The sequence below is a fragment of the Sander lucioperca genome, chromosome 11, assembly GCF_008315115.2.
Source record: "Sander lucioperca isolate FBNREF2018 chromosome 11, SLUC_FBN_1.2, whole genome shotgun sequence".
NCBI classification, from domain to species: domain Eukaryota; kingdom Metazoa; phylum Chordata; class Actinopteri; order Perciformes; family Percidae; genus Sander; species Sander lucioperca.
The window spans coordinates 4,918,282-4,945,186 of record NC_050183.1 but is presented as its reverse complement, the minus strand read 5'-3'; the positions used below and the strand labels follow the sequence as shown (position 1 = coordinate 4,945,186).

At 42.3% G+C, this 26,905-nt stretch overlaps 1 protein-coding gene and 2 long non-coding RNA genes across 9 annotated transcripts in view; 2 read left to right on the top strand and 1 right to left on the bottom strand.

Annotated features, from left to right (window-relative positions):
* The window catches only part of ttll7 (tubulin tyrosine ligase-like family, member 7), a 69,183-nt gene extending 44,909 nt beyond the window's left edge, over positions 1-24,274 (top strand). For 2 of the 7 annotated variants that reach the window (XM_031307245.2, XM_036007270.1), the window contains exons 14-23: positions 1,481-1,567; positions 3,879-4,107; positions 6,091-6,386; positions 7,529-7,663; positions 11,784-11,864; positions 13,629-13,789; positions 15,946-16,119; positions 17,547-17,650; positions 21,517-21,592; positions 22,451-24,274. In XM_031307245.2, coding sequence (XP_031163105.1) covers positions 1,481-1,567; positions 3,879-4,107; positions 6,091-6,386; positions 7,529-7,663; positions 11,784-11,864; positions 13,629-13,789; positions 15,946-16,119; positions 17,547-17,650; positions 21,517-21,592; positions 22,451-22,571 — 1,464 coding nt within the window. In that variant the 3' untranslated portion in view covers positions 22,572-24,274. Of the gene's footprint in view, positions 1-1,480; positions 1,568-3,878; positions 4,108-6,090; positions 6,387-7,528; positions 7,664-11,783; positions 11,865-13,628; positions 13,790-15,945; positions 16,120-17,546; positions 17,651-21,516; positions 21,622-22,450 lie in introns of all 7 variants that reach the window. The other 5 variants (XM_031307246.2, XM_031307250.2, XM_031307249.2 and 2 more) reach the window with 5 other exon arrangements.
* Positions 549-25,616, bottom strand: LOC118496258. The gene is made up of 3 exons (XR_004898801.1): positions 24,920-25,616; positions 15,358-15,363; positions 549-587 (listed from the first exon to the last, which is right to left on the bottom strand). It is a non-coding gene; the product is annotated as an uncharacterized LOC118496258 (long non-coding RNA).
* On the top strand, positions 17,677-20,497 carry LOC118496257. Its single transcript, XR_004898800.1, has 2 exons — positions 17,677-18,667; positions 18,732-20,497. It is a non-coding gene; the product is annotated as an uncharacterized LOC118496257 (long non-coding RNA).
* Positions 25,617-26,905: the final 1,289 nt, after the last annotated feature.

Here is a 26,905-nt window from a genome sequence, read left to right as displayed (position 1 = left end):
GGTTTTTTTTACGATGGAGGAAGTAAATTCCTAACCACAGAAATGGACGAGACAGCGTCATCTGTCAAACAGCCAAGAAATATGAGAGAGTCAGAGAATGTCAAGGTAGAAGCTGCCAGCAATAGAAATAAATTACTGCTGTTTTAACATAAATGGATAAAAATACAAAAGTTTGCTGGACAGGACACACTTGGTCCTCCGGTGCCAAAAAAGTACTTTGTTTTGACAATATAGCTTATGAGCTGACATGTGCAGAGATCATTGGCAATAGCAAGGTACTGTAACAGGCAGCTCCATATTATGTGGGCCTAGTAAAAATGCCTGTCATTTCTAAATACATTCTTTAAAGTAAGGCAAACTACTTAATTATCAGGTTTAATAATCAACATAAACATTTCAAAGTTTGGTTCTTAGCTCTTATACAATCAATTTAGTGCATACTATGTTACAGCAGCCTATCCTATAATGAATAATAAATGGCTGGGCACAATATGGTTTTTTGTAACACTTTTTTTCTTATACCTGCTGGGGTTCTCTCGAGACCTATTAGCAGCTGCAATCTTGTGGCTGAATATTGCAGGAGACAGCTGACATACATATTTTTCAACACAGGCCACATTACTTAATACTGCCTGAACTGTTTGATCAGGCTACAACAAGGCAAAGTTCTTCCCAACCCTGTTCAGGCTGACACATATACAAGTTCCCACCCCATCACACACATAAACGATTGCATAGTCACATAAACAGGTATATATAAACTAAAAAGACACACAACAGAAAAGCATCATTTAGAAAAAGGCAAAAGCTAATAAAAAATGTTTTTGAGCCCATGTACGTGTACTATAAGACTTTTAGACATGGAAGTATGCCACTGTACACATATGTATACGCATACAAATGTTCATGCACAATACAGAGAGCCAGGGGCACTCGGTCCTTTTCACGGACCCCAGAAAGCAACCTGATGGCTAATCTGAGAGAAAACAATTACTTTTTATCTCTATTTGAGCGTCAAGTGGGAGCTTTTCATGTCCCGGCCGTGAAGCAACATTAATCACCTTTGCTTGCATTTCAGCTACAGCCAAATGGACAAGGCCCCAGTATATTGGCCATGGCCGTGACTCTGCCTTTTCCAAATTCAGCCTCTATGAGCGCTGCCAAATAGCAATGCGTGTTCAGCCAGGGTCTTTTTTCTAATCCCTAGATAAGGCGCATATGCCTGTGAAGTCAAACTTTTTCATCCTCCCCCCCCCTTTTTTAATAATTGAAGTTTCTTATTTTCTTACACCTCGTTTTGACTTCAAAGTAATTACAGATATGACAAATTGAATTATTCCTTATCAGTATATCATCAAGATTCAATTACTCTTTTAGTCTTAGCTGATGCTTGATACTGTATGTTCCCTGATGTAACATAAATCATCACCTTTAGCATATTCTAATTTACCTTTTGTTTTCGGTATGTGTTGGGGTGTAGGAGGAGGACATCTTGGATCTGCTGGAGCAATGTGAACTGGACGACGAGAAGCTGATGGGCAAATCCTCCAGGCAACGAGGCCCCAAGGTGGGTGATAGTGAGAAAGAGGTAGGGAGAATAAGGGCCACAGCCTCTAGGGAACTAAGAAAAAGTGCAAAGAAGAGTGTCAGGGAGAGAGAAAGAGAGAGGGAGGGGAGAGGCAGGTAGGCAGATGCCCACAGAAAGCATATAGGACGTGATTCAGAAAAATAAAGAGGGGGGTAGCGGGTTTAGGCGAGAAAGAAAGGAATCAGAAAAAGGCCCAAAGAAAAGACCTAACTCCCCTAGGGGACAGCTGTCAGGCTGTCTCTGTCGCTCTCTCCGTGCTATCTTTCTTTCTGTCCATCTCCCTCTCTTTCGCTCTCTCCCTCTGTCACATACACCTATACGCCCCCTCAATTTCCCACGACAGTACATTACTCCCTCCATCACCTTGCTTCACTCCCCTCCCTTCACCTCCATCCCTTTTCTCTCTCTCTCTCTCTGCACATCTACATCCATCCCTCACTCGAGGGCTAAATTGGCTAGAACACTCAAAGAGTGAGTTAGGGACTCGACAGGGCAGTTCAGTGCTGCATTAGAGAGGCCTTAGCTGGAATAAGGACTTGTTCAGACGCAATCACTGTTGTCCAAATTAATTTGGACCCCATCAGTTTCGATGTTGCCGAGTGTGCTGAGAAAGACATTGAGAGCGGTGGAAAGAAAGAGCTGTGACGGATAGATTCACTCCTTTGGGTGTAGCGCTCGCAAGCCATCTGGTGAAACTGAACCAGCGAGTGTGCGAAAGCTAGAATAGAGGACTGAGACAGGATTTTAAGGAAGGAAGGGCCGCTATGGTTTATTATCGCTGAGGAAATGTTCAGATGCAGAGGATGAGTGGTAGAGAGCAAGGAAGGCAGGAAGTAAAATAGGGGGAGAGCTAGCAAGTGCCTTTAGGTTTCCTTCCTCTTTTTCCTCTTATTTAGTCTTTTTTATTGTGTTTTTCACTCCTACCTTTCTGACTATATGGACCTGATTACATTTGTTCCTTGTGGTGTTGGCCTCTGCCTGCACCTTTCTCCTCAGCTCACCATTTAGTGTGATTTTAGCCAGCCACTCTCACTCCGTCATCCAAAATTTCTCCCTCTCTCTCTCTCTTCATCTGTTCAGTGTCTGGCCCTCTCTTTGTCTTGCTCTCCAGTGTTTATCTGCCTGTTCCTGTCTCCTTTTCTCTTTTCTCTTTCTCTGTGCTCATTTCCGTTGGCCCCGTCTATTCAAAGCCTCCTCTCTGTTTCTCTCCACTCCCATACTAAGATTCACCTTGTCCTCCTCTTTATTTCTCTCCCCATCAATCTGGTGTTCCCATCTTCCCTTTTATTCTCCTCTCATGTATTTAATCTCTCTCTGTCTCTATCCTCCTCTATCACTCACCCGCACAGCTACCCAGCGGTGACTGTGTAAGCCTTGTGATCACTTCCTGCCCATAAATTTGGGTGGCCTGACAGCACTGCCCGAGCTAACCGCTGAATAACAGATGTATAAATGCTATATTAATGCTAAGCGTGTCCCTTCCAGGATGTGAAATAGACAAGACTCAACTTAATGAACTCTTTGCTAAAAAAAAAAAAAAAAAAAGTTTGTGTTTTAGGGCTGATACAGATCATGATTTCACATGTGTAGAAGTCAGCCACAAATATTCAAGACAAGACGCCAGTTTCAGAATTAAAGCATCACAGTTGCACTTAAACATGTAATACTTAAAGAAACTTTGAAACTTATACTTTGAATTAAACTTTTACATATCAACCAATCAGGTCAAATTTGTTTAATGTACAATGGCTCGTGTTCCTGTTCATAGTTACAGCCAGGCTTATAAAGTAGTGCATGTATAATTGTATATCTGTGCATAATGAGCCTTCAAGCAAACATACACACGTGGGCTAGCCATGTCAGCAGCAGGTCTCCCAGTCACAGATGGTAATGGGCTGAGGGTGAGAAGAGGCTGAGGGAGGTTGACAACATCTCAATGTTTTTATATGTGTGTGTGTGTGTGTGTGTGTTTACTCACGTACCTATGTCCTTGTGAGATGCTGTTTGAGTTTAGACCTTTGGAAGGATGACATTTTATAAAAATGAGGTCATTTTGGATTGTGTAGGGCAGGAAGGAAGTGAATGCAGTTAGTAAAAGTTCCCATGAAGATAAAATATATGTGTGTGTGAGGGAGAGAAAGAGCATGTGTACGATCATGCCTGTTTCGTCTGTGTATGTGTGCACAAATCCATCTAATATATGGATATACTGTATAAAATATGGATCTATGTGTGCACATACTGCTGTATGTCTCATGCATATCTATGTGTCTGGGTTTGTTCCCGCCAGCCCATGACCGCCATGCCAGAATCCAGTCAGACACCAAGGCGTCAACGACCGGACTACCTGGCCGACTTCACCAGTGGCAGCAGCGGTGATGACTCCTGCTCCTCCTCAGATGAAGAAGTAGAGGAGGAGAGGAGGAGAGCCGGAGGAGGAAGAGGAGGAGAGAAGAGGGAGAAGAAAGTTTCCTACGACCTTGGGGAGAGCAAGGAGAAGAACTTGGCTGAGCGCTCAGGTAAAGCAGCAGGACGTATAAAAGTGTCTTCATAAGGAAGCCAGGGCATGGGGGATTGACAGGGACCTTGTCATCTTTTTTTCTTGCTTTGTTTGCTTTCTTGTTTACTTTGTTTTTATTTTTTGCTTGCTTTCTCCTCATTTTGATTATTCTCTTTCCTCCTACCCTGTTTGTTAATTTCTTTGTTTTTTAGCTAAAACCTTCCATCTGATTACAGCGGTTAGCTAATTTGCTAACATTTGTTTTTCAGATTATGTAAATGTGCACAGTCAGACACTTACACATATACACATTTTTAATATTTCTGTCTCAGCATTTGTGTCCATTTCCATCTTATCTGACTATGATAGAACAAACAAAGTGCAGGCAGCAGAGATAGCGAGCGGGAATGTACTGTATATAATGATGCATAAGGAAATTGTAATTGATGCTGTGATGCTACAAGCACATGTCATACGCTCCAGCCTGGTACTCTTTTCACGGTTATACAGTTTGAAAAATATTCATAGTTGTACAGAACACATTTCCATATACATGCACACACACTTTTTTAAATACATATGCTGAGAGTTTTGCTTTGATCAGTACCTACTGCGCACGCACACACACACACACACACACACACACACACACACACACACACACACACACACAGTCTACAGTAGTAATGTGGTGCAGGTTGTGATGGTGTGAGACAGCAGGGGCTACATTACAGATGTTCATCAGCCCGCTAGTATTAATGTGCCTAATTGATGTGATAAAATGGTAGTAGGTCCTTGGATTTTAATTAAAGTGTAAGTAGGGTGATACTGGTCTGTGATGCGTGAAAAGTGGCTCTTTGTTGCTGAAGTAAAGGAGTGTTCTAGGTTCACCCTGCTGGACACACACAAGCACACAAAAGCGCCTGGGCGCACACACACACACACACACAGCACTGAAAAGCACTTAAGAAAAGGAAAGTATCTTGAACAGGGCAGTTCCAGACAAAGAAGAAAGAATTTGATTGAAAGAAAAAGGGAGTAAGAAACACCTTTACCTTGAAAACACCTTGAGCTTAATGCTGAAATATTCCCCACTTTATAGTGAGCGATAAGTCTTAAGCATTCCCACCATTTCGCATAAGTCACATACATCAACTCACTCTCAGCTCTCTGAAGAGAGCACCTTTCACAGCAGTCTATGTGCCGACCTTGGAAAGAAAAAATTCTCCAGTTGCATTGTGGGCTGCCAGTTTTAACTGCTCAATAGAGAGGAGCTCTATTGAGCTTTGTCACAAAATAAGGGACAAAGCCATCAAAAAGCCCAACTTTTGGATGTGTGTGTGTGTGTGTGTGTGTGTGTGTGTGTGTGTGTGTGTGTGTGCTTGTGCAGAGAGAGACAGCAACCCTGCCAAGCCCTACTCTATACCAAGCCACAAAGGGCTTCTAGGACTAAGCCCCATAATGCTCTCATTTGGCAAAATATCCAAACCTCGGAAGGTTCGGAAGCGACATGCACACACAAAAAAGAGAGACACTTACGATCACTTGTGTGCAAACTTGGTGTCAGACACACACGCTGCAGAAATAAAAAACACACACTAATACACTGGCTGGTAGACAATCTGGAGGAGTTTCAAGCGTGACGGAGAGTGTTAGTATGGGTTTTCAGCTTTATTCCTGTGTGTTTGTGTGTGCGTGTGTGTGTGTCTGAGAGAAAGCTGCTCTTTAATCCATCCCCAAACCAGACAGGACTACTGTTTAATTTTTGGTTTCGACTACACATGCTGCGGTCATAAAAACACACACACACTGGGCCAGTGTGCCAGAGCGGGAATTTTAAAGTCACACTTCATCTCCAAAGCCACCCGGCAATGGATGGAAACCAGAGAGGAGAGCTTGACAGTGACTGGGGCACTGAGACAGGATCAGGGAAGAAAAGAAATTGAATTTTGACAGTGAGTCAGTGTTCCTCCCCCCTCCCTTTCCCTCTGTTTCCCTGCAGGTCGCATGCACTGGAAACCTCCAATCAAGTCACTCAAACCCAGCCCCGCTCCCTCTGCTTCCCCAACACTTTCTGGTCCAATCAGGCGCTCCATCTCCTGCCCTCGCTCCATTGCCTCCCTCTCGTCGCCCAATGAGGTGCGAGCATTGTCCACCAGGCCTTCGCCCACAGTTCCTATCGCCACTCCCCTCGTCAGGCCGAGCTCCGCCACGCTGCGCTCTCATTCGCTAAGCCGCAGTGGCTCCGCCCACCGTGTGCCTCACAGCAACAGCCTGGGGACCATCCACTCCAACATAGTAAGATACTCATCAGACACACAAAGTGGGGTTTACCTTTTACATTCAGAATGTATCATATAAGTTGTCAGTCACAGAAAAGTTTACATAATTCTATTTAGTAAAGCTGTCACATTGCTCATTGTGGCAATCATCTGCTAACCCACTACTCTGAGTAGGTTTAAAGTAAACAATTAAGAATCACTTTTCAGTTCTATTTCACCAAAGTCTGATGCACAAATTTACTTCTGCATCGTTGCTTTTCTCCTCCTGTGGCATGTATTGTATCCTGGCCCACTAGGAATCTCTTAAGCAGCTCTTTCAATACTGTATAGGCCTACTGTAGTCTTCTATTATGTTGCCATCTGTTGCTTTCCGCCTGCCTCCTCCATTCCCCTTCCTTCTTTACAAGTATGCTGGTAGGCTTCGGATACAGTGGAACAAAATGAATGCAGCAGAACTTTTTAACTAAGTGGAAAACCTTTGCACAGAAAAGGCCATAGAGTGCATCAATTGTAATCTTTTATCCTGACACACAAAGTGACAGGAGAATTTCCCTATTTTTTTCCATTTTTTGTCTTGCACACTTGACTTTCCCGTGGGAATCACACACATGGTGACAAGTACACTCTGGTACAGCATTAAATAAGGAGGTTATTTTCATATATAGCATGACGCATGTTACTGATACTGCTGTTTTAACTGCTATGTAAAGAAAATAATGCTAATAGGTGGCAGCAGGATTATAAATGAATTATCACTCAGGACAACAATGCCTGTTCATAAAATGCCAGTGAAATGTTAAATGCCCCCTGATAATAATGACTAATATTCATAATACAGTAGTAACACCGTACACCCTGCTTACATTGTTTTGACATGTTAACAAACACTGAGCAGTGTGAATGCACCTTAAGCCCCCCTACATAAATTAGGATTAATAAAATGTTCTCTGACACAAAAAAGTCAATTTGCCTTTATTGCCAGTAGAAAATACCATTCACTGATAGGTAATTAATAATGAAAACAATCATTAATTGCAGCCCTTTAAGTAATTACATCTACTTTGCTCCAAAAAACAGTGTTAAATGAAACCTTTTTGCTTAATATTGCTTAGTATCTGTATTCTCATTTGGTTTCGCTCTACCTGTGTGTGTGCGTAGGGCGATCCGCTGATAAACCTAAGGAGTAAAGAGCAGGAGGCCGAGCTGGTGCGTCAGACTCTGGCCGTACTCACCGCCATGAGGATCAGGTTTCCAGGCAAAACCGAGGAGGAGGCAGAGGCTGTGCTGGATGAGGTTGGTGCACTATTTCTATTGTATTTGTGTGTGGATTACGTTATTCAAAAAATAATGTATTCATGTGTATTTTGTGTGAATCAAAATTATTCAGAAAAAGAAACAGAGTGTAACTAGAAAAGTGCACTCAGTAGAGTGCAGATCTCTGCCAGGTGTGTCTCCTTCTCCTCTCCCAAAAGTGTTGAATCTCACTCAATTTTCCCTCCCGGCTCCGTTAAGGCCAAAATACACCAAATAGTAACCTAAGAAAAAGACTGAAATTAACAAGGAGAAAGAAAGTGGGAGTGAACCAGTATTGACCAGAAATCCGGGCCCACTTTATTCCCAGAGCCCCCTCTGTGGCCAGGTGCGGTCACTCTGCAGCCTAACTAAAAGTGACCTCCTTGCCTCTCTCCACAATAGCCTCTCCGCTCTGGCTTGGCTCCCATTGTCTTTCAAACGACCCCAGTGACAACCTGTCGGTCAGTTTGCAGCAGCGCGCTATTCCCCACTGCTCCTTTGTATTAATCAGTGCCTCCTCTATTTCTGGTCAGATCTCTGTGTCCTTCCATTTGTATCCGTCTTTGCGCTTGTGTTTGTGCTAGTGCTAAAGTTCTTGCTTAAATTGATGTTTCTGTAAAATACTACTATATAAAATAATTGGTTCATATGGCTGACAGTATTATCCTGGGTTAATGGATGTAAATTACATTTATTATGCATGCACTGCTGCACGGGATGCAGGCTGCCCAAGAATTCAATAATAGGTATTAGTTAACTAGCTACTATTATATACTGCTACTAGCAGATATAACACCCACTTTAAGGAACCAAAACTCTGTGTTACTGTATTGCGGTGTGTGTGCAGTTTAATACATTCATTTTCCAAACGTCTTTATTTAGTTTATGGAAGGTTTTTCAATAACAAAAGCTGAAATGGATATTGCATTTTGTCAACACAATAAAAAAGAAATCTAAAGAGAGGCACCTTCAACTCACACCAGAAGCAAAACACATCAGCGGTACAAAAGCACTATGAAAGCGTTCATCCGTCCACTTCACAGTGACTCGTTATGGCCGTCACTGTCCTCAGAACCAGCCGGCTGTTCAGCACCACAGCTCCCGCGGTGTTGAAAAAACAGCAGCCAGCCAGACTGTCTTCACCAGGCTTACTAATGATAGAAATACCACCAAAACTACATGTTTAATGGAGAGAAAAAAAAGTTCTTAGTTGGCTACATGAGAAGTATACATGAAGAAAATGGCTACTAGCCAATTAAAGTAGCTGGATGGCAAAAAGCCTTGAAATCCTGTGTAGCTCTGTGTACAATGATGTCTCCAAAGAAAAAAAAGAGAGGCAGTTATTCAACTGACAAAATGATTTGGCAGCTTCCCAACTGATGAAGATGCGTCATTGATGTTTTGGGGGCAGCCCTAAAATCTTAACATGCAAAATATTGCACTGAACCATTATAACCTTTCAAACATAATTTGGAATTGTCAAAATGACACATGATAACATGTTAATACATTGTTGTTGTAATGCACATAAGAGCCTTAATATTAATATTGATGTAATTATAAAAATGTATTGATTATATTCAGTTAAGTTCATAGTTATGTAAGGGTGAGGGTAAAGCATGTAGTTGTTATGATCAAGGTTAAGTAAGGGCAAGCCACCAAGTAATTAATGTGAGCCCATACAACATCCTCACAATAACAGCAAAAACAGTTTATGTATGTGCGTGACATCTGGGTGTGTCAGGGTCGTGAGAGACAATTACCAGCACACCTGTATTGTTAACAAACTCTAATGAGAGCACCATGGAAACGCAGCTGAGCAACTGCACCTGCACTGTTCACTCTTTGCCTCAAGAGAGATAGGAGTGTTCACTTAGCATGAAAACAATTTGTTTTCTACGTTAAAGTTTAGGTCTAATTGGGCTAATCGTGTGTTTCTATCCCACTAATTGGCTCTTTTATCTTTCAATCAAAACCTGCCTTTTTGGTCACAGATGGAACCACTAAAAGGTGAAATGTAAGGAGTATGTTTTGTTGTGCTTTAATTGAAGGTAATCTGTGCACGTACAAAACAAATGTGACAAATGGGCGTACATCTTACCACACAAGGTTCATAAGGTTCTTATTGAGAAAGAATGCTAAACAAGCAAACAAGAAACTTTCTGGAAAGCGAACACAAGTGTTCACTGTATACCTCAGCTCTGTATCTGTGAATCCTTATGGATTGTTTTTTGTGTGTGCGTGTCTGTGTGTGAGTAAACATAAAGTTTACACTGGAGCCTCCCAATGGGAGCACTGTTTGCAAGGGAATTTAAAATGCTACGTGAGAGGTTTATGTGCACCAGTGGGGAGAAGTAGACTAAGTCAACAGAGCAACAATAACTGTAGGTACACAATGATGTTGGCACTAGCAGCAAGTGCATGGGAATATCCAGCACAGCTTTTGAGCATAACGACACATGCCCCAAGGATTTTTGACACACCTGCAAAACATAGTTTTTCTGCTTATTTACCAAAGATCATGACTTGATTTTTTATCCCTGTTATCCCTGAGTTGTGCTACAAAAAAATACCGGACAAGCACTGTGTTCTGTAAATGCTCGCCACATTTTACACATCATTTTGAGAATTACCTCAAGTCATTTTTCCACAGAGCTCAACATTTACATAGTTGTTTTGGCTCAAATATAAACAAAAGTACTCATGTTCCAGGAAAAGTACAAAACAAGGTTTTGCGTATAGCATCCAAACTAGTCATGAGAAATGAAATTAAAGTGATGCTTTAATAGCCTAGAAATCTAGACTCACCCTAGCGGCAGCAAATGTAATTTGCAGCCAAGGGGTCTAGCAACTCGCTGTTGGCTTGCGAGCTAGAAAAAACAAACTCTGGCCGGGCCAATCACATTGTGTATAGAGTCGGTGTGCGGGCTTATGGCTGCTGCTGCTGGGAACAGGGGTCTTTCAAATCGGTTTTAGCTTTCTTTGAGAAAAGAACAAAGAACAGCACTGAAGTCATTCTTAAAAAAGGAAGATGTGTTCGGAGTTTTGCTGACCGGATACGGCAAAAGCTTAATCTAGCAACTAGCTCTGCTACCTTCTTCTTTGCTTTGCTTGGTTGCAGTGCTATCCTATTGCGTGCAGAGAGAATTTGAAAGACAACCGTTTATCCCGCCCCTTGGATTGAGCCCTGCCAATGTTGAGTTACCAGACCCAACATCTTGATGTGGGTCTGGCTTGTCAGGCTAATGCTTTAAAGCAACACTATGTAACTTTTCCCGCTTCGGCCCCACTACAGGTTGTCTCATTGGAACTACAGCTCGCGCTAAAAGTTACATAGTGTTGCTTTAAATTCTCTGCCTCATCATTGTGAAGCGGGAGATTTAACAGACTTCGCAAGATAAGATCGACATTAGTTTTGTAAAACTGGCTGGCAATTGGTCTGATTGCAGAACTATTCTCCCTACACACTGAAGGCAAAATGACAAGACACCAAACGGATGGGCTGCAGTAAACAATCTCTCCCCTCTTACACTATATTTCCTGTGTTGCCAAGTATCACGTGCCAGATGCCAAAATTTGCACAAGCATTGCAGCTCTATCCTTAGTGGTCTTGTTATGTTCAAACATGGAACTTTTCTATAATGTAGACCTATGTGTGAAAGCCAAAATCAATGAGTTAAACAGATGAAGTTTAAGTCATTGACAACCCAGCAGTGTTACAGAATCCATGTCTGGGCTGAGGTGTGAAAGAATGTCTGACAGTTTGAATCTGATACAGTGGGAATGAGCTCTAGACTTTGTCCGTACGTTCTTATAGTTTTAAAATATAAATATAAAGTACTAAGTGTGCTCCAGCTGGGCATCTTTCTAGTCTTATGTATTTTTGTTGTTGTTGTTGTTACCCTGGGTTTTGACAGAGGACTGCTGGGAAACAGCAGATGTAATAAAGGAGTAGACCTGCAGTGTTTTTTATTTGTTCAAAATGAAAGATCTTGAATATACTCTGAGGGTGTTTTTAAATGTGTTGCTTGATTGTTGTTCTACTTTTTAAGGACATCTGTATTAAAAACATGTTTTGTGCATGTTTTCCCTTTTTTTAACCCTGACTTTTCTTCCACAGATCCTAGACAACTGGAAATACCACAAATCAAAGGTGGCCTCCTATTGGCTAGTGAAGCTGGACTCTACCAAACAGCGGAAGGTAAGTCCTATGCTGGAATCAGATCGCAAGATATTTGAGCCAATTTACCTCTGACTTGCCCCTCAAGAGAATTAGAGGACAGTTTGGCTTAATTTCTTCGGTAGCTACCGATGCTCAGCAAGATCATCAGTGTAGACTTTTTAACTCCTGAACTGCTTCATGAGACGTTTAGGGCCACCTGATTATTTCAAACCTGTTACCACCACATTTGCTACAATCTGGATAAGCGGTCACTGCTTCCTAACTAGATCATAACCCCAACAGACAAGGATAAACAATTCAACAAAGAAGAGAAAAATTAGAGGACTTTCGTAATAGAAAACGCAAAGTTGTAGCGTATTGGTTTGAAGAAAAGACTGCTGGAAATGTGGCATTGAGCTGCAAAGATTAACATGCCCCCAACTGTACAAATCTGGCAGGTATGTGTGTTTGCCAAAGATAAAGAGCTAACGTGTACCGTAAGTGAGAAAACCTGAACTGCATCTAGTTATATTATTTTTAATAAATCTTAAAAATGGGTCACATTTATCTTTTGACGCCTGTATAAATGTCCTGCCTTTGCCCATGCTCCCACACAGTCTATACTGTCACCCTGTATAGAGTGGACGTTGTTAAAACTCGTGAAAATGACAAAATGTCACCGCTCCTACCTATTCCTTTGAATGCTTTCAAAACAACTTTTAAAATACGAAAATAATCCCCAAATCAAACTTTAGAGAGAGAAAAAGGACAAGATGCATGTAGATCATTATCATGTCAGACAGCGAGAGGAAGAGACACCAAATAGGATGTAAACAAAACAGAAGAGGGGACAAGACATGAAATGGCATCCAGTAGGCGTGTCAATAATGATGTGATCTCTTAGCTGCTGCTTTCTGCTGTGTTGTGGGCTGTGGCGTAGCGAGCCAATGTTTTTTATTTGGAGTGGAGCAGCCTAATGAGCAGCAGGCAGAGGTCAGGAATGTAGCACCCACTGCTCTGCCATCTGATTACCATACCAAAACATATCTGTGTGTGTGTTTACTCATCTATCCGTTTCTCTGAGTGTGTATGCGTGTCACACTTGCCTTATATTGCTGTAGGGAAATCTTGCCTCTTCGCATCGCAAACACACATGCACGCACACACAGTCAGACGGGCACGTCAGTAATGAGGAGCGAGGAATCAAAGTCAAAAGAGCCACAGCACTGCACTCTGAGCGGGGTGAAAAGAGAAAGAAAAGGGGAGGAAGAGAAGGCAGTGAGGTGGGTAGGGAGGAGGAAAACGAAGAAGGGAAGATGGAAGGCTGGCGTAGGTGTCCTCAGACCGCCTGGGAACTTCTGACACCTTCTCTCCAAGACTGACGTCGGTGCAGCAATTAGTCCTCCCCCATGCTCTCCATTGTCTGGCCCAGCATTTTGGGCCCCCCCCCCCCCCACACACACACACACACACTGTATGTCTGTGCATGCTTTAACACAAATGCAGAGATAAACCTGCTGAAATCCTCACTACATGTGTGTGTGGTCTGAATAAATTAGGATCAGGATTTGTTTGTGCATATACTATATGTGTACTGTATGTGTTCTTACTGAGTGAATGCATTAGCCTCTGTGATTGCTAGACAAAAACATCTTACAGTTGAAACAAATGCCAACCCATGCATATCAATTAAAAAATGCTGTTGCCTTATGTCTTGGAGCATTCATTCCCTTTATTATCACATGCTTGGTTTTTTTCCCTCTGTTTTCCCCCCATCTCCTTCTCACTTCCTCTGTCACTCAGGTGTTGGACATTGTACGTACCAATGTACGCTCAGCACTGCAACGGATCTGGAGGGAGCCGGACGTAGAAAGTCTCCACCTCTACCGGCTCTTTAACCGCGTCTTCAACCGGCTGCTCTGGAGTCATGGCCAGGGCCTGTGGAACTGCTTCTTGAACACCGGGTAGGCCAGTCTGAGCCAGGTTGTTGGGTTAGGTTGAGGATGAAATGGCTGGGGTATACTTGAAACAAACTAGTTCGTAAGCGTCATTTGACCACATCACAATCCAAGGTGGGGCGAGAAGCCTGCCAACATGGAGAGAGGAAAGCAAAGAAATTTAAATGTGTTATTGGTGACTTAAATCAAGACCAACCTACCAAGACAAAAAAAAAAACATAGCCTTGGATGAACAGAGATGTTCATGGACACTTATGCTTTTAAATCAACACAAACAAGTGATCACACTGCAGGCCAATTACCGCCACTATTTCATCACCATAACTAGAAGTTCACGCACCACGCAATCTCCCCGTGCCCAGTGTTCGTCAATATATCATTTTCAGTGACAGCACGGACAATTTGCGATTTTTATTCAGTATGACGAGGGAAGCAGCTGCAGCTGAATGACAGAGAATGAGTGACAGACCAACCAGACCCTGCTGCACTTTCCTGAAAGCTCCTGGGGATGAAAGAAACATGTTACTCTTCGGAGACGGGGTGTAAATTAAGGTCACAAATCTAGGCTGTTAATCAGGGCTTTTTCACAGGTGAGAGCAAGAAAAGGAGAGGGGAGGAATGGAAGCAGGATGGAGGTGAATGAAGGCCTCTTAGTACTTTTACTATAGTTTCTTTCAGATACTTTGAGGTTTTCATTTGACTTTCATATTTTTCTACTTTTTTGATGTGACAGTAAGTGGCTTCCTACAAGATGAGTCACAGCAATGACAGCCAACTTGATCATGCTTATATAGAAACCCCAAAAGAGCAGACACACGTACAAAACTACTGTTTGCCATCAGTAGTTCACATTGGCTTTCACATATTTTGCTCCCCTTAAAGGCACACATTAGCAGTCTCAGTGTTACAAATGCAGCAACACACACACACACACACACACACACACACACACACACACACACACACACACACACAGCTGACATGCAGACAGCTGCTGTGCTGGTAGCTTTTCATCCCGTCTGTGATGAAGGTGTGACCTTTTTGCATCTCTTCCTCTCCATATTCTTTACAGTTCAGTTGTTCAGTGGCCGTGTTTCCCTCGACACAGAGGGCTCAGAGGGTGTAACTGAAGTCGCTGCCCACAGCTCTCCATTTTCTTCCTCCCTTACTTCCTTGGCAGTCGTAATTAAGGGAGAGTGGGGAAGGGATTGAGTGGGTGATAGAGATGAAGGAGATGATAAGCAGAAGCCGAGATGGGGAGAGACCCGGTGACAGAGAAAAAGCGGAGAGGAGTGATTGAAAATGAGACATTGTAAAAACAAATGGTAGAGAAAAGATTGGGTGGAGGGGTAGAGGCCTGGGAGGATTAGCCTAGTCTCAGCTACCCCTTGCATGCTGCACCCCATGCAGCTTTTGTCTGACTACAGCTTGCCTGGATGATCCAGCTAGCTTGCTAGCCTATCGTCTGACCCCTCCCTACAACAGGCCACGGCCCAAACACGGATAAACCCAATAGGAGGCCCCGATGTCACGCAGCAACAGAGAAGCGGTGCACCTCGAAAGCACACTCCAACTCCTCTCTGTCTCTTGTTTGATATTTTATCTAAGGGACTTAACAACAATCAAATGGTCTAGCAGCTATTGTGGCCAATGAATTCAACAGGCTTTGAAAACGACTTAGAGAGAGAATGGAAACACACACAGTTTTGAAGTCTTTCAGAGGAAGCACCCCCACCTCCCAAAGAGTGAAAGGGGGTAGACATCAAACGTAGCCCCCTGGGTTGTGTGTCTCAGTTGTTGAAGCTCTCTCACAGTGAGGGGTATGTCCTGGGTTGTAAAGGGGGTTAACTGTACTTGGATTTGTTTCATCCTTCCTCCCTGTGTGTCTTCCTGCATGTCTGCGTGTATGTATGCAAGTGTATACACACATGAACTGTACAGTATAGGCCACACATCAGAGAACATATTTCCATATATATGAATGGATATGACTTAAGCTGTGTGTCTGCATCATGCAGACACATGATGTACTGTATACTTGTGTATATTGATTATTTTATGTTGATGCTAATCTTTTACTGCTAATTGCATTTCTGTGTGTGTGTGTGTGTGTGTGTGTGTGTGTGTGTGTGTGTGTGTGTGCCCTCTCGTTTGGTCTCCAGTTCATCGTGGGAGACCATCTTCAGTAAGAGCAGCGAGGTGGTGTCACCCCAGGAGCTGCAGTGCTGCCGCCGGCTAGTCCAGCTGTGCCGAGACTGCCTGTTGGTCGTCTACAAGTTTGTCTCAGAGTCCCGTGGCTCTTTGACCGGACTCAGCCCTGAATGGGACGACACCAGGTGAGGAGGACACCAAACTCTTTAATGCCGTAATGCCCTCACACTGAGCTCTTTATTTTTCGAAAGATTCTTATAGCTTTCCTGCTGAAATAGATAGTTCAGTATGCAGTAGGGTGGCTCTACAAGATTCAACGATACAATGGGATTCAAGAGTCTACTGGTAGGTCCCAGGTTAAAGCTGTACTCAGTGTCCTTGTGCAAGATGTTGAGCTCTTGCTCTGGAAAGGGCATTGATCTAAATGCACGAAAAGTCTTCAGACCCAATAATTATTTTCATATCGACCTAGTTTATAGATTAAACTAGTGCATGTCTATATGGTCATAATAACGATATCAAAACACTATAAAATGACCCAACACACACTACACATCACAGGCAGTAAAGTAAGCCTACTAGGATACTGAACCTGCGTTAAGATTAACAGGAGACATCCTTGGTGTTGGGAATAATAATGATGGTGTCTTCCTCTAGTTGATATTTAAGTCCAAATGGAAACTGGTTAAAGCTGAGTTTGTTAAAGCAGTATGAACCACAGAGATGCCTAGTTATAAACTTTCTTAAAACTTCCTTTAAAAGGCACTAAAAAAACTAAATGAATTAACTTTGACATACAGACAACAAAACTTTGATTTCAACAGCTATCATCATTTAACCTCTCTCAGGAAACATTTCCCCTCCCCTCTCCATGGAGACTTAGAGCAATCATCTTCATCACATAACCCCGATAAAACAAACAAAAAAAAATAAGCCTCATTCTATTTTTAAGGTTGATCCCCGCAGGAGACAGCAGCTCAGGTTTGGAGTGAGTGAACTTTTAAAGCACATGTGCTTTGGGCTGGCAGACAGGGAGGGAGGAGGGTGGGGAGAGGGAGAGAGGGAGTGCGCTGTTAACAGGAAATAATGGCCCACAGATTAGCACTCAGGTTAGCCCAGGGCCCCCCGAGGCCTGCTTAATTCAATTAGAGCACAGATGAGCCTGTGCAGCAAATGACCTTATGAGAGAGAGAGCTCCTTTTTTCCTGGGGCCTTGCGTTGCATGATTCATAACTGTAGCGCATATTTTAACAGGCTATCACTTTGCGCCCACAGTATAAAAACCTCAGCTGTTAAAAAAAGAAAAAAGTATGTGGGGTTTGTGTTCAGTCGTAAAGATAGTTATGTTTGACTAATCTGACATCGTTGCTGTTCATTGTTATATCTTGAGCATATTTGTTACGAGGATAGATTCAAGAATATAAATTAACCAGTGGACTATGTGAGGACTTTAAGATAAAACTGTAATTGGATTTAATAACTCGAGCATGCACAAAATGACATACTGGTGTATCCAAATGTTTGCAGTAGGTATCCTTGAGAGTCCATGTAAGCATGCATTGGTCTGTCTCTCCTTATTTCTTCTGTGTATATATTTGTCTGTGTAAAAAAGCTTACCATTTGCTGCTGGACCAGCCTCTACCCATGGCTCCACCCCTGCTGCTGTCGCTGCCGCTTCTTCCTCCTCTTCCTCCGTCTCTTCGCCCCTTGACGCAGGTCTCTGCTTGGTTTAGTTCTGCTAAACCCCCCATCTTCCAGCACCGTCCCTGTTCCCTGCTTTCTGCTGCTCCCCACCACCTCACAGCTGTAACAAAGGCTTGGTCCCACCTGCCCAATGAGGGTTGCATTGGCTGCACAACCAACAGTCTAGCATGGTCTCCTCTCCTTTCCCTCACTAATATTCAAATAAGTGATTTTTGGAATGACTCATACATCATGGGAATCAGATATGTTTCAAATGATCTGATGCCCAAAACTATAAACAATGTATTTGAAATGAAGGAGATAGGAGAAGGAAGCATATTAAGACTGTTTGGAGCACCGTTTGTCCACACCGCAATCATTCGGCCAGCTTGCTGTACATCACCAGCTAATCACCCTGCTGCCACATGCTTAACTATGCCTTTCACTTAACTCTTTTATCAAGAGCAAATTATCCTGAGGGCATTTTCAGTACGAGTAGCCTCAGTAGGAACTGAACGCCTCACCTGCACTGCATCAGTGCCATGATCAACCTAAGCTATACTCTCTTCTTGTCACAAGAAGACAGAAAATTGCTCAGCTTGCATCGTGTGTTTTGCAGTTTCACAACGCAAACGGTTCACATCTCTCCATCAGGCATGCAGGGAACAGTCGCAACCCACCGCCACTTCAGATAGATGAGAAGCAATTAGGATTATTTTCTTATTGATGCAAAAGCTTTCTATGAGGGTAAATTGTGTGTGTGTGTGTGTGTGTGTGTGTGTGTGTGTGTGTGTGTGTGTGTGTGTGTGTAAGTGTGCATGTACATGTCATGTGACTGCTACGCAACAATCATTCTTCCCTTCTCAATGTTTCACACCCGAACTAACCTCAAACTATTTCTCTCGAGCTGTGTCCACATCCAACTGGCATGTACATTTAAAGGATAGGTTCTGTTTGAAACAATACTCACAGGCCCATCCAGTTTGTACATTGAAACTGTTTTCTGGTTGTCTATACTTCCAGTCCCCCAGATGGGGGACAAAATCCACAGTCCTTGTTACCTAAAAAAATATTCTTAATGCTGTCTTCCCATTCACAAGAGAAACACAAAGAGGGAATTTCGTACTAAACAGTCTAACTTTGGAAGAAGATACCCACTTGATTTGTCTAACTCAGACTGCTGAAGCCACATATCAGCTTCAGCTGAACTTCATAATGTATTTTTGCACGGACAGAGGATTGTGGATTTTGTCCTCCATGTCTTACATTAGAGTCGCAATAGTAAGGACACCAGTAATAATTACTGCAACCAGTAACTTTCAATGTACTGTACATATGTGAGTATTGTTTTAAACATGCTTGAAGAAATTTGGCCCTATTCTTTAATGCAAACTTGTAAATAAATGATTTATTATTACAAAATAATTAGGTTTATTTTATCAGGGTAACTTCACAACTTCACTGAACTTAATGCCAGAAAAAAAATGGAAAAATAGTGTGGCAAGTTCCATTTCCTTTAAGAGGAGTTGTTTTGATCCAAAGATGAAAACTAAGAAGTATGAAATAAATATATATGCATCAGTTGTGTTTGAGAACACATTTTTGACACCTGTATACTGTGTATGACATTTCTCGAAGGCTGAAGTGGACAGATAGTTCAATATGTGATCATACACAGAAAATTGCTTTTTTGGAAGACCAGTTTGGCAAACCTCCACATTCCGACTACTTTAACTATTTTACACATTCAAATTAAACATCATATATTCAGGCCAATTTGGCTCCTTTGAACTAATTACCTAAATATCGGCACCATCTCTTGTGCATGTACACACACACACACACATGCATAACGCATACAATGGCAGAGCTCTTGGCAGCCTTTGGCACACGTCAAAGTAGGTCTGTTGGCCGGGGTCTTTGCGGTCTCCATTGTTGACCACACCTGCCCGCTCTTGTTGAAGCATCCTTCCTCTGTTGAGTGCCCTCATCAGGTGTGTCAACAGCCACATGGGTCTTAGCAAAGTCCTTCAGTCTGTGTGGGCAGATGAGAGGAAGTAGCCAAATAGCTTCACTAATGACTTTCTTGTTAAGCCTGGAATTACTGTCACTACCCAAAGACAATTTTCCCATGATGACAAAAGTTTCAGATTCTATTAACTTTCATCTGTCTGAGAAGTGTGGCAGTAATTAGGGTTAATAGGGGTGTTGAGCTGAATGTGGGCTGCAGATAACCTTCAAGCCTCTTTGTACCTCTTGGTTTATGATTGCGTCAGCTATCGCGGCAGTCTTCCTCTCCATCCTTAGTCATGGCATTTTGTTTTGTCTGGCCTCTTTCTAATTCGCTGTGACAGTTGCATCTCGATAGAGGACTTAGGAGGAGCTTAGGAGAAGCATGGAAGGCATGTCAGTAAAAACAGTGGTAGATTGTAGCTGTGCATGTAAGGAGCAGAGCAGGAGAGTATCTTTCTGTCTCCCTGTCAACTGATGGATTGAAGCAAAGCACAAGTGCATTGACAAGACTCCTACTGGCTTTCAAGCATGCACGCTGTTGCCAAGATCTTCATGATCAAAAGGAGGACGAACCTGGAAGATACCGAATGAGAGTCCAATTAAATATAGCCTGCAGAGACAACAGCCGCTTGGACGTGAGAAGCCCTCCCACCCCACCCCTTGCCACTACCAGCATCGTGATGCTTTCTATGAGCAGAATATTCTCAAAGTGAATAGCAGAGGATCTCTGAAGAACATACACTCGGGCCCCAAATGAATGTTCAATATTTGATTTTCTTTCTTTTTTTGACTGCCATTTCCATGCCTGGGCTTGGGGGTTTCAGTGAAAGCCTTATGGAAATGAACGGGAGAAAGAAAAAAAAAAAATCACACAACAAATCCATGAACAAAACCCCAATTGATGAATACGGTGAATCTATGTTGATGGAATAAGGTGCAGAGCAGGGGGAAAACATAAGAAATGTAGAAGAAATTAATCCAAAGGTGACACAAAATCGTGGTATGGAATCACTAAATGTCACTTTGAAGACTGTGCTTGTTAAGCAAATGTGAACGGCTTAGAGCAAAGCATATCCTGCCCTCCTGTTCTCTTGGGTTTGAGTGGAGTTTAAGAAGAAGGGCTGGACTGAGCCCTTGTTCACCAAGTCCAGTCAGAGCTGAAGAAGATGTGCCGGAGGGATACCTACGGCCCACTTGAAGCTGCTTCAAACGCACTTTACTTGGACTAAATGAAGTTAATTTGAATCCCTTCTAACTCTCCTGAGTCGGGGGCTGTGCTGAAGCAGACGCTCTCAGCGACGTGCATTTTTTATTTTCCTCTTTCCGGTCGCCTTTAGAAGAAACTGCTCGGCTAATTTGTCCAAGAGCTACTTCACAAGCAGAGAGAGCTGTCAGAGAAAAAGTATGCTATCTCTGCACCAGCTCAAAAGAAGATATTATTTCTTCACTCTGTAATCCTCAGCCCCAGTGGCTCCCTTTTGATTAGATTGTCACATCTTGAACACTTCCACAAGGACTATTTCTTTTGTCCATTGTACTCGTTTAACTAAACGGGTACTAAATGTACTTTTTATTAGCTAACAACTTTTTGAGTCTCATAATGTATAACATCACAATATAAGAAGTGTGCTGCAAAAGCCCCTAAATGTAAGTCATTCTTCCAACTGATCTGTCTGGATGAACTCAAATCTTCCCCTGTCTCATGTTTTCTGAAGAGTACCCCAACTTTTGCATAACCTTTAGTTAACCATGTCCAGGATTTGATCATATCATCTGACATTCCCCCTGACAACCATATCTGACTCATTTCCAGTAGCTAAGGAAGATGGGAGCAGGGTTCAGCTCCTCCTGACTCTATCTCAACCTGACGCTGGTCTCATTCTCAGGTACTGGAACGCTGTTAGCAGGAGCTGCCTCACTGCTCTGTCTCGGTGGAAGGTGTCATAGAAAAGTCTTAGAAAGGTACTGACGCCTTTGCCTCGGAATGATAGGTGAGGATTTTCTGTTCATGATACCAACAATTTAAAAGGATCAAAGTTGAAAAATCTGAAAGATCTGCTTCTGTCCGTATAAGGTCAATAATTTATTACTCTACGAGCACATACATATTACGCCATATAACCTAATTATACAGGACTGTAACTGAGAGCACGATGTGTATTGAATTTTAGATTTGGTACATTATGTAAAATTAGAGCTGTAATGATAATCGATTATTTAATCAAATTAATCGTAAACTATTTTGATAATCAAATAATCTAAATAGTTGATAATTAGCACTGATAATTCTTCTAAGCAAAAAGCCAAAGTATTGCTGTTTCCCACATTTCAAATATGAGGATTTGATGCTTTTTTGTCATACATGATAGTACACTAAATATACTGTATTTGGGTTTTGGACTGTTGGCCAGACAAAACAGGACATCTTGTCACCTTGGTGTGTGGGGAATTATAACCGTCATTATTTTCTGGCATTTTATAGACAAAATGATTGATTAATTGAAAAATCGTTAGTTGCAGCCCTACACAAAATACCCCAGATCATATGGCTCTCACAATTTATTTCTTTTTTCTTGTTTTCAAAGTGAGGGTGGTCACAATATCTTGAAATCACCAGGCTATTATTAAATTGGAAATGTGCAAATGGAGACGGCCATAAAATGGTAGAATCAATATATGAAAAGTGTGCAGTGTGTGGTCTCAGTGCCGAGCACTAATGCGCCCTGACCTCTAAATTGTGACCTTTGCATATCTAATCCTCTCATTATGTTCATCCTCTCCCCTAATCCCTCCGTCCCTCGCTCCTGTCCGTCTGTCCAGGTATCTGCTGCCAGTGACCTCCCAGTTCATCATGAAGTGGCCTTCGTCCAGCTTTGGCCGCATCTCCTCGGCCGTTCCACACTCACGCAGCCTTTTCGCCGCCAGGATGGGCCACTTCTGAGGTCACCGTGGCAACCCTGGCTTCAGACACCTCGCCTTTTGACCTCAACCTCCCTCCCTTGACTCTCACACAGCCAAACTCTGATCTCAGCAAATCCAGTACGGATCTGATCTCTAGGTAGCTCTGGACACCTGACGGAGCCTCAACAGGGGCCAAATCCCCCCGTGGAAGACTAACAAAGAAAGGCCGGATGATTTGGGATTGCTAAAGGGCCTTGTTCAGTTTAGCTAAGTTTGGACTGGCCTGGACCAGCAAACCATAGGTACCCTCGACCACTATAGCCCCAGTAACACCAGACAATGGGTTTACCCCTCTCTTCTCATTGTAATTGCCGTATTATACCTGCTCAATGTACAGTTATAAGTCATGGTACTGTAAAAGGAAAGAATAATGAATACTAAACAATGCAAGGATTATTTATTTATGTACTTACTTATTTTGTAAGGTATTCCATGAATGCAGTGAATGCTGATGCAGAATGCAGATATGGAATAATATCAACAAAGCTGTCCCTTGTTTGAGAAAATGGATGTAAAAAAAACAACAAAAAGCTTATTTTTGCTGCCTGTAGTCAGTTATTTTATGTCTGAATTTAATTTATTTCATAACTTATATCAGAGGCTTTATGTTTATAAATGTTTCAACAGTCACTTTATGTTAAAGTTTTTACAGTGGAGAGGTGGTGCCCAGAGAACTCAAAATGTTTAACTTTTGAATGCTAATGCTTCATGTTTTACCTGTGTGATATTAAGTGCAGCACTATTAAGCAACATTATGTTTAGAATGTCAATGTAGTAAAGCCAAGCCTCTTTGCCTCTTAGAGAGAGAACGAGCTGACTTTGACGCCACAGCTCAAAGAGCCAAACTTAAGTCTTAAGAGAGCACCCAGTTCCTAATATACACTTTGCAGTATGTCACAGAAAGAGAAAGTGGGTGCACATTACAGTAGTGTTTGCATGCCTAGATTTTAGTCCCTCACCCAGACGTAGTGGTTAGACAGAGGAGCTGCGTTTGGAATATACTTGAAGTTTTGTGTTGTCATTAATTATTGTGTCTTTGTATGGGATTCACTCAGAAGGAGACACTTCAAATGTTAGATTTGTCGTCTGGAGTACGGATGTATTAAAGATAATAAGGATGTGTTGCATCACTTACAGATTGTGCAGCACGTTGAATGACTCTGCTCATCAGCCCTGTACTGTAACAGCGGCAATTTGCCTGGGACGAGCAGCTACAGCCTTTTTTCCCCCACCACACTGTAGATACAAGTGCCAGGGAGATCATGGATGTGCCAATAATAAGCACATCTACTTCATGTGTTCAGTTGGGTTTAATTTAAGCTTAATATATCATCAAACTACTGTAGGACCTCAGTTAAATATGGTATTAAACGTTTATAGATAGATGATATGTTTAGTAGTTTACTTGGCTCTGTGTACTACCCCATGAGATGATACTAGCCTTTTAAAAATGGTAGTCTGTCAGCAGAGTGTGAACATGTATAACATCAATCCTGACTTACAAGTGTAGCAGCAATGCTGTGCTAAATCTGCTCAAATTTAATTCTCCCCCATGCACTGAACTTCACTTCAAAATGCCAAATATTTTTATTTTGCCTGATTTTATTTATTTAAGAGTAGTACTTTTTCATTGGAGGTACGAGATTTTTAATTTTACATAGCAATAAAAGATTTAAAAAAAAAACACATTTCCTCTTTTTGTCATTTGTTTTCTCAAGGTAGATTATCCCCAGTGTCTTTGTAACACTGTTACACTGTTCAAATTAACTATTTTGTTGCGCTCTATTTATCCTCTAACACACAAATGAACCTTAACTCGGAGTACGAAAATTACAAAGAGAGACAGAAAAGAGAAAATGTATTATTTAGGGCTGGTCCGAATACCATTTTTTGAGCTTCGAAGCTTCGGTAGTAATGAGCATCGAATATTCGAAGCTTCGGAGAGAGGGGGCTGAACATATTATTATCTCTAATAAAGGCAGGAATCTCTATGTGTCTGTCTGTCTGTTTGTTTGCATTTTGATTATTTTGAGAACCCTTCATCCAAACGACTTCACAAGGGAGTGCAGTGTCGTATTTGGTGCAATATAGATAGACAGGCCAGACGCGTTCAGAATTAATAAACTTTTAATAAACTACAGAACAGCGCGAGCAGGAAGCGGCGCGCCTCACGCGAGCAGGGCTTATATGCCCCGAGAACGGAGAATTCACTAATGATATAAAACACACACACACACACACACACACACACACACACACACACACACACACACACACACACAGATCTGTTAACTTAAGAAATATTTTTAATAAGGTAGTCTATATTACTATACTACAGTAGGCTACGTTTTTACTGTTTGTCATTAACTGCCGTAGCCTATTCGCAAGTCACGTTATTTTCCATGAAAATTAAGTGCACATTTTTATGACGTGTAAATGGCGGCTAAAAGCAGCTCGTTCTACTTACAGAACTCAGGTGATTTCTCATGCTTGATGTGCTGTTGTGGTAGGCCAGTTTCAAATTGCATATTTGACACTCTGCCTTTGTCTTGTCCTCACTTAATTTAAAGTTCTCCCACACAGATAAAGTCTTCGGCATTTTTGTCTTCTTTTCGCTGAATCGTGACGGTAATGACGTTCAACTCATGGGCGTTTTAACTGGGGCATGTGACGTGACGTCCCAGTAAAATCTCAGTCTCCTATATTTCGCAGTAGATTCTTTTAGATTGATAATAACGGGTAAAAAGGATAATACATTTTGTTTCTATTATTTTATTTTCCACAATGTCAAAGCAACGCAGCTTAACCCAAAATACAAGCTCAGGCATGCACTTCTGTCCATGCAAACTGCGCTGTTCTGTGCTCTAGCCAGAGAATACTCCCATTGCAGGAACACTTTAGTAGTCCAAGAAGAAGCAAATATATTTATTAAGTATAACGAGGTTGGGTTGTCCATCCTATTAAAATGGCTAGGCTATATAAGAAAATTGTAAAAGAGAGTATTATATTTCGAACATATTCAAGCGCGAATTTGGAGGGGGATGCCAGGTTGTGCAAAAAAAAAAAAAAAAAAAAAAAAAAATTCATATATTAGTATTATCTTATTTTTTTAATAATTTGTTTTTTTTGCCTGCAATGGACAGCTGACAGTGTATAGACAGACAGGAAATGAAGACAAAGGGAGAGGTATGACATGCAACAAAGGTCCCTGGCTGGAATTGAACCAGGGACGTTGTGGTAATTATATGGTATTTTCCTTAAGCATTCAGCCACCAGGATGCCCCTGTTATTAAAATGTGAACTAATTTTTATTAAGAATGACTGTGTTGTTGCGTAAAAGGTAATAAGGAAAAATGCAGCACAAACTGAGCCAAGTTCAAGGTAATTACTGTAAACCTATAGAATTATTATTCATCTTTTTTTGCTTTTTTTTTCAGCTCATTAGCAAATGTTCTGTTAGAATACAGCAAGGAGTAGGAGCTGTGAAACAAATAAATAGGCAAAATCAAGAGGAACTAATTAGAAACATTGAACTTAAGTGCTGTCGATCTCTAATGGGTTTTAAAACTTCCTGTCCACCTGATGTCCGTTACTTGAGCAGCTCTCAGGCTATCTGGGTCAGCCTCTGACTGATATCGCATTTCACACCAGAGGCCCCTGTGGACAGGTGACACTCCTGAACTGTCACCTCTGAAATGAGTGTACCCAGCAGCCCTTTCTTGTTCCATCTTGACCTAAAAGCCGCTCTGCACGGAAGAAGAACGAAGTCCGTTTTATTTAGACCTCTAACAGCAGCATGGCGTCCATGTTCTTGTGACCTTTCCACCCCTCCATCCCTCTCTCCTTCCCTCTTTCTGTCAGCAGAAGAGGTGCAGGGTGGGACCTTCAGGCTACCCGGCCTCCACCTTGGCCGCGGCCCCTGCAACCAGACGAGAGGCTGACAGTCTGGCGCTGCGACCCCGGCGTGCTGTCCAAAAATATCTCCCTCAGCAGCGGGGCTGCGCTGTTCTTATCTGTCCTGACCTTTCCACTCGTCACTCTCCTCGGCCCCATCCCATCAATTGCTCCATCCCTCTCTCCCCTACCTGTGCGTGGTCCAGGCAGCTTTGCAGCCAGCCTTTTCTTTTTTAAATCAACACCCATATGACCCAGTTTCAGGGCCCTGAGCCGACCTCTCTGGCTTGGAGAGTAAAAAAAGCGACTGGGAGCTGTGTGAGAGAGGTGGATGGTTCAGATGAGATAAGGCAGCGCACGCACGCACGCACGCACGCACGCACGCACGCACGCACGCACGCACGCACGCACACACACACA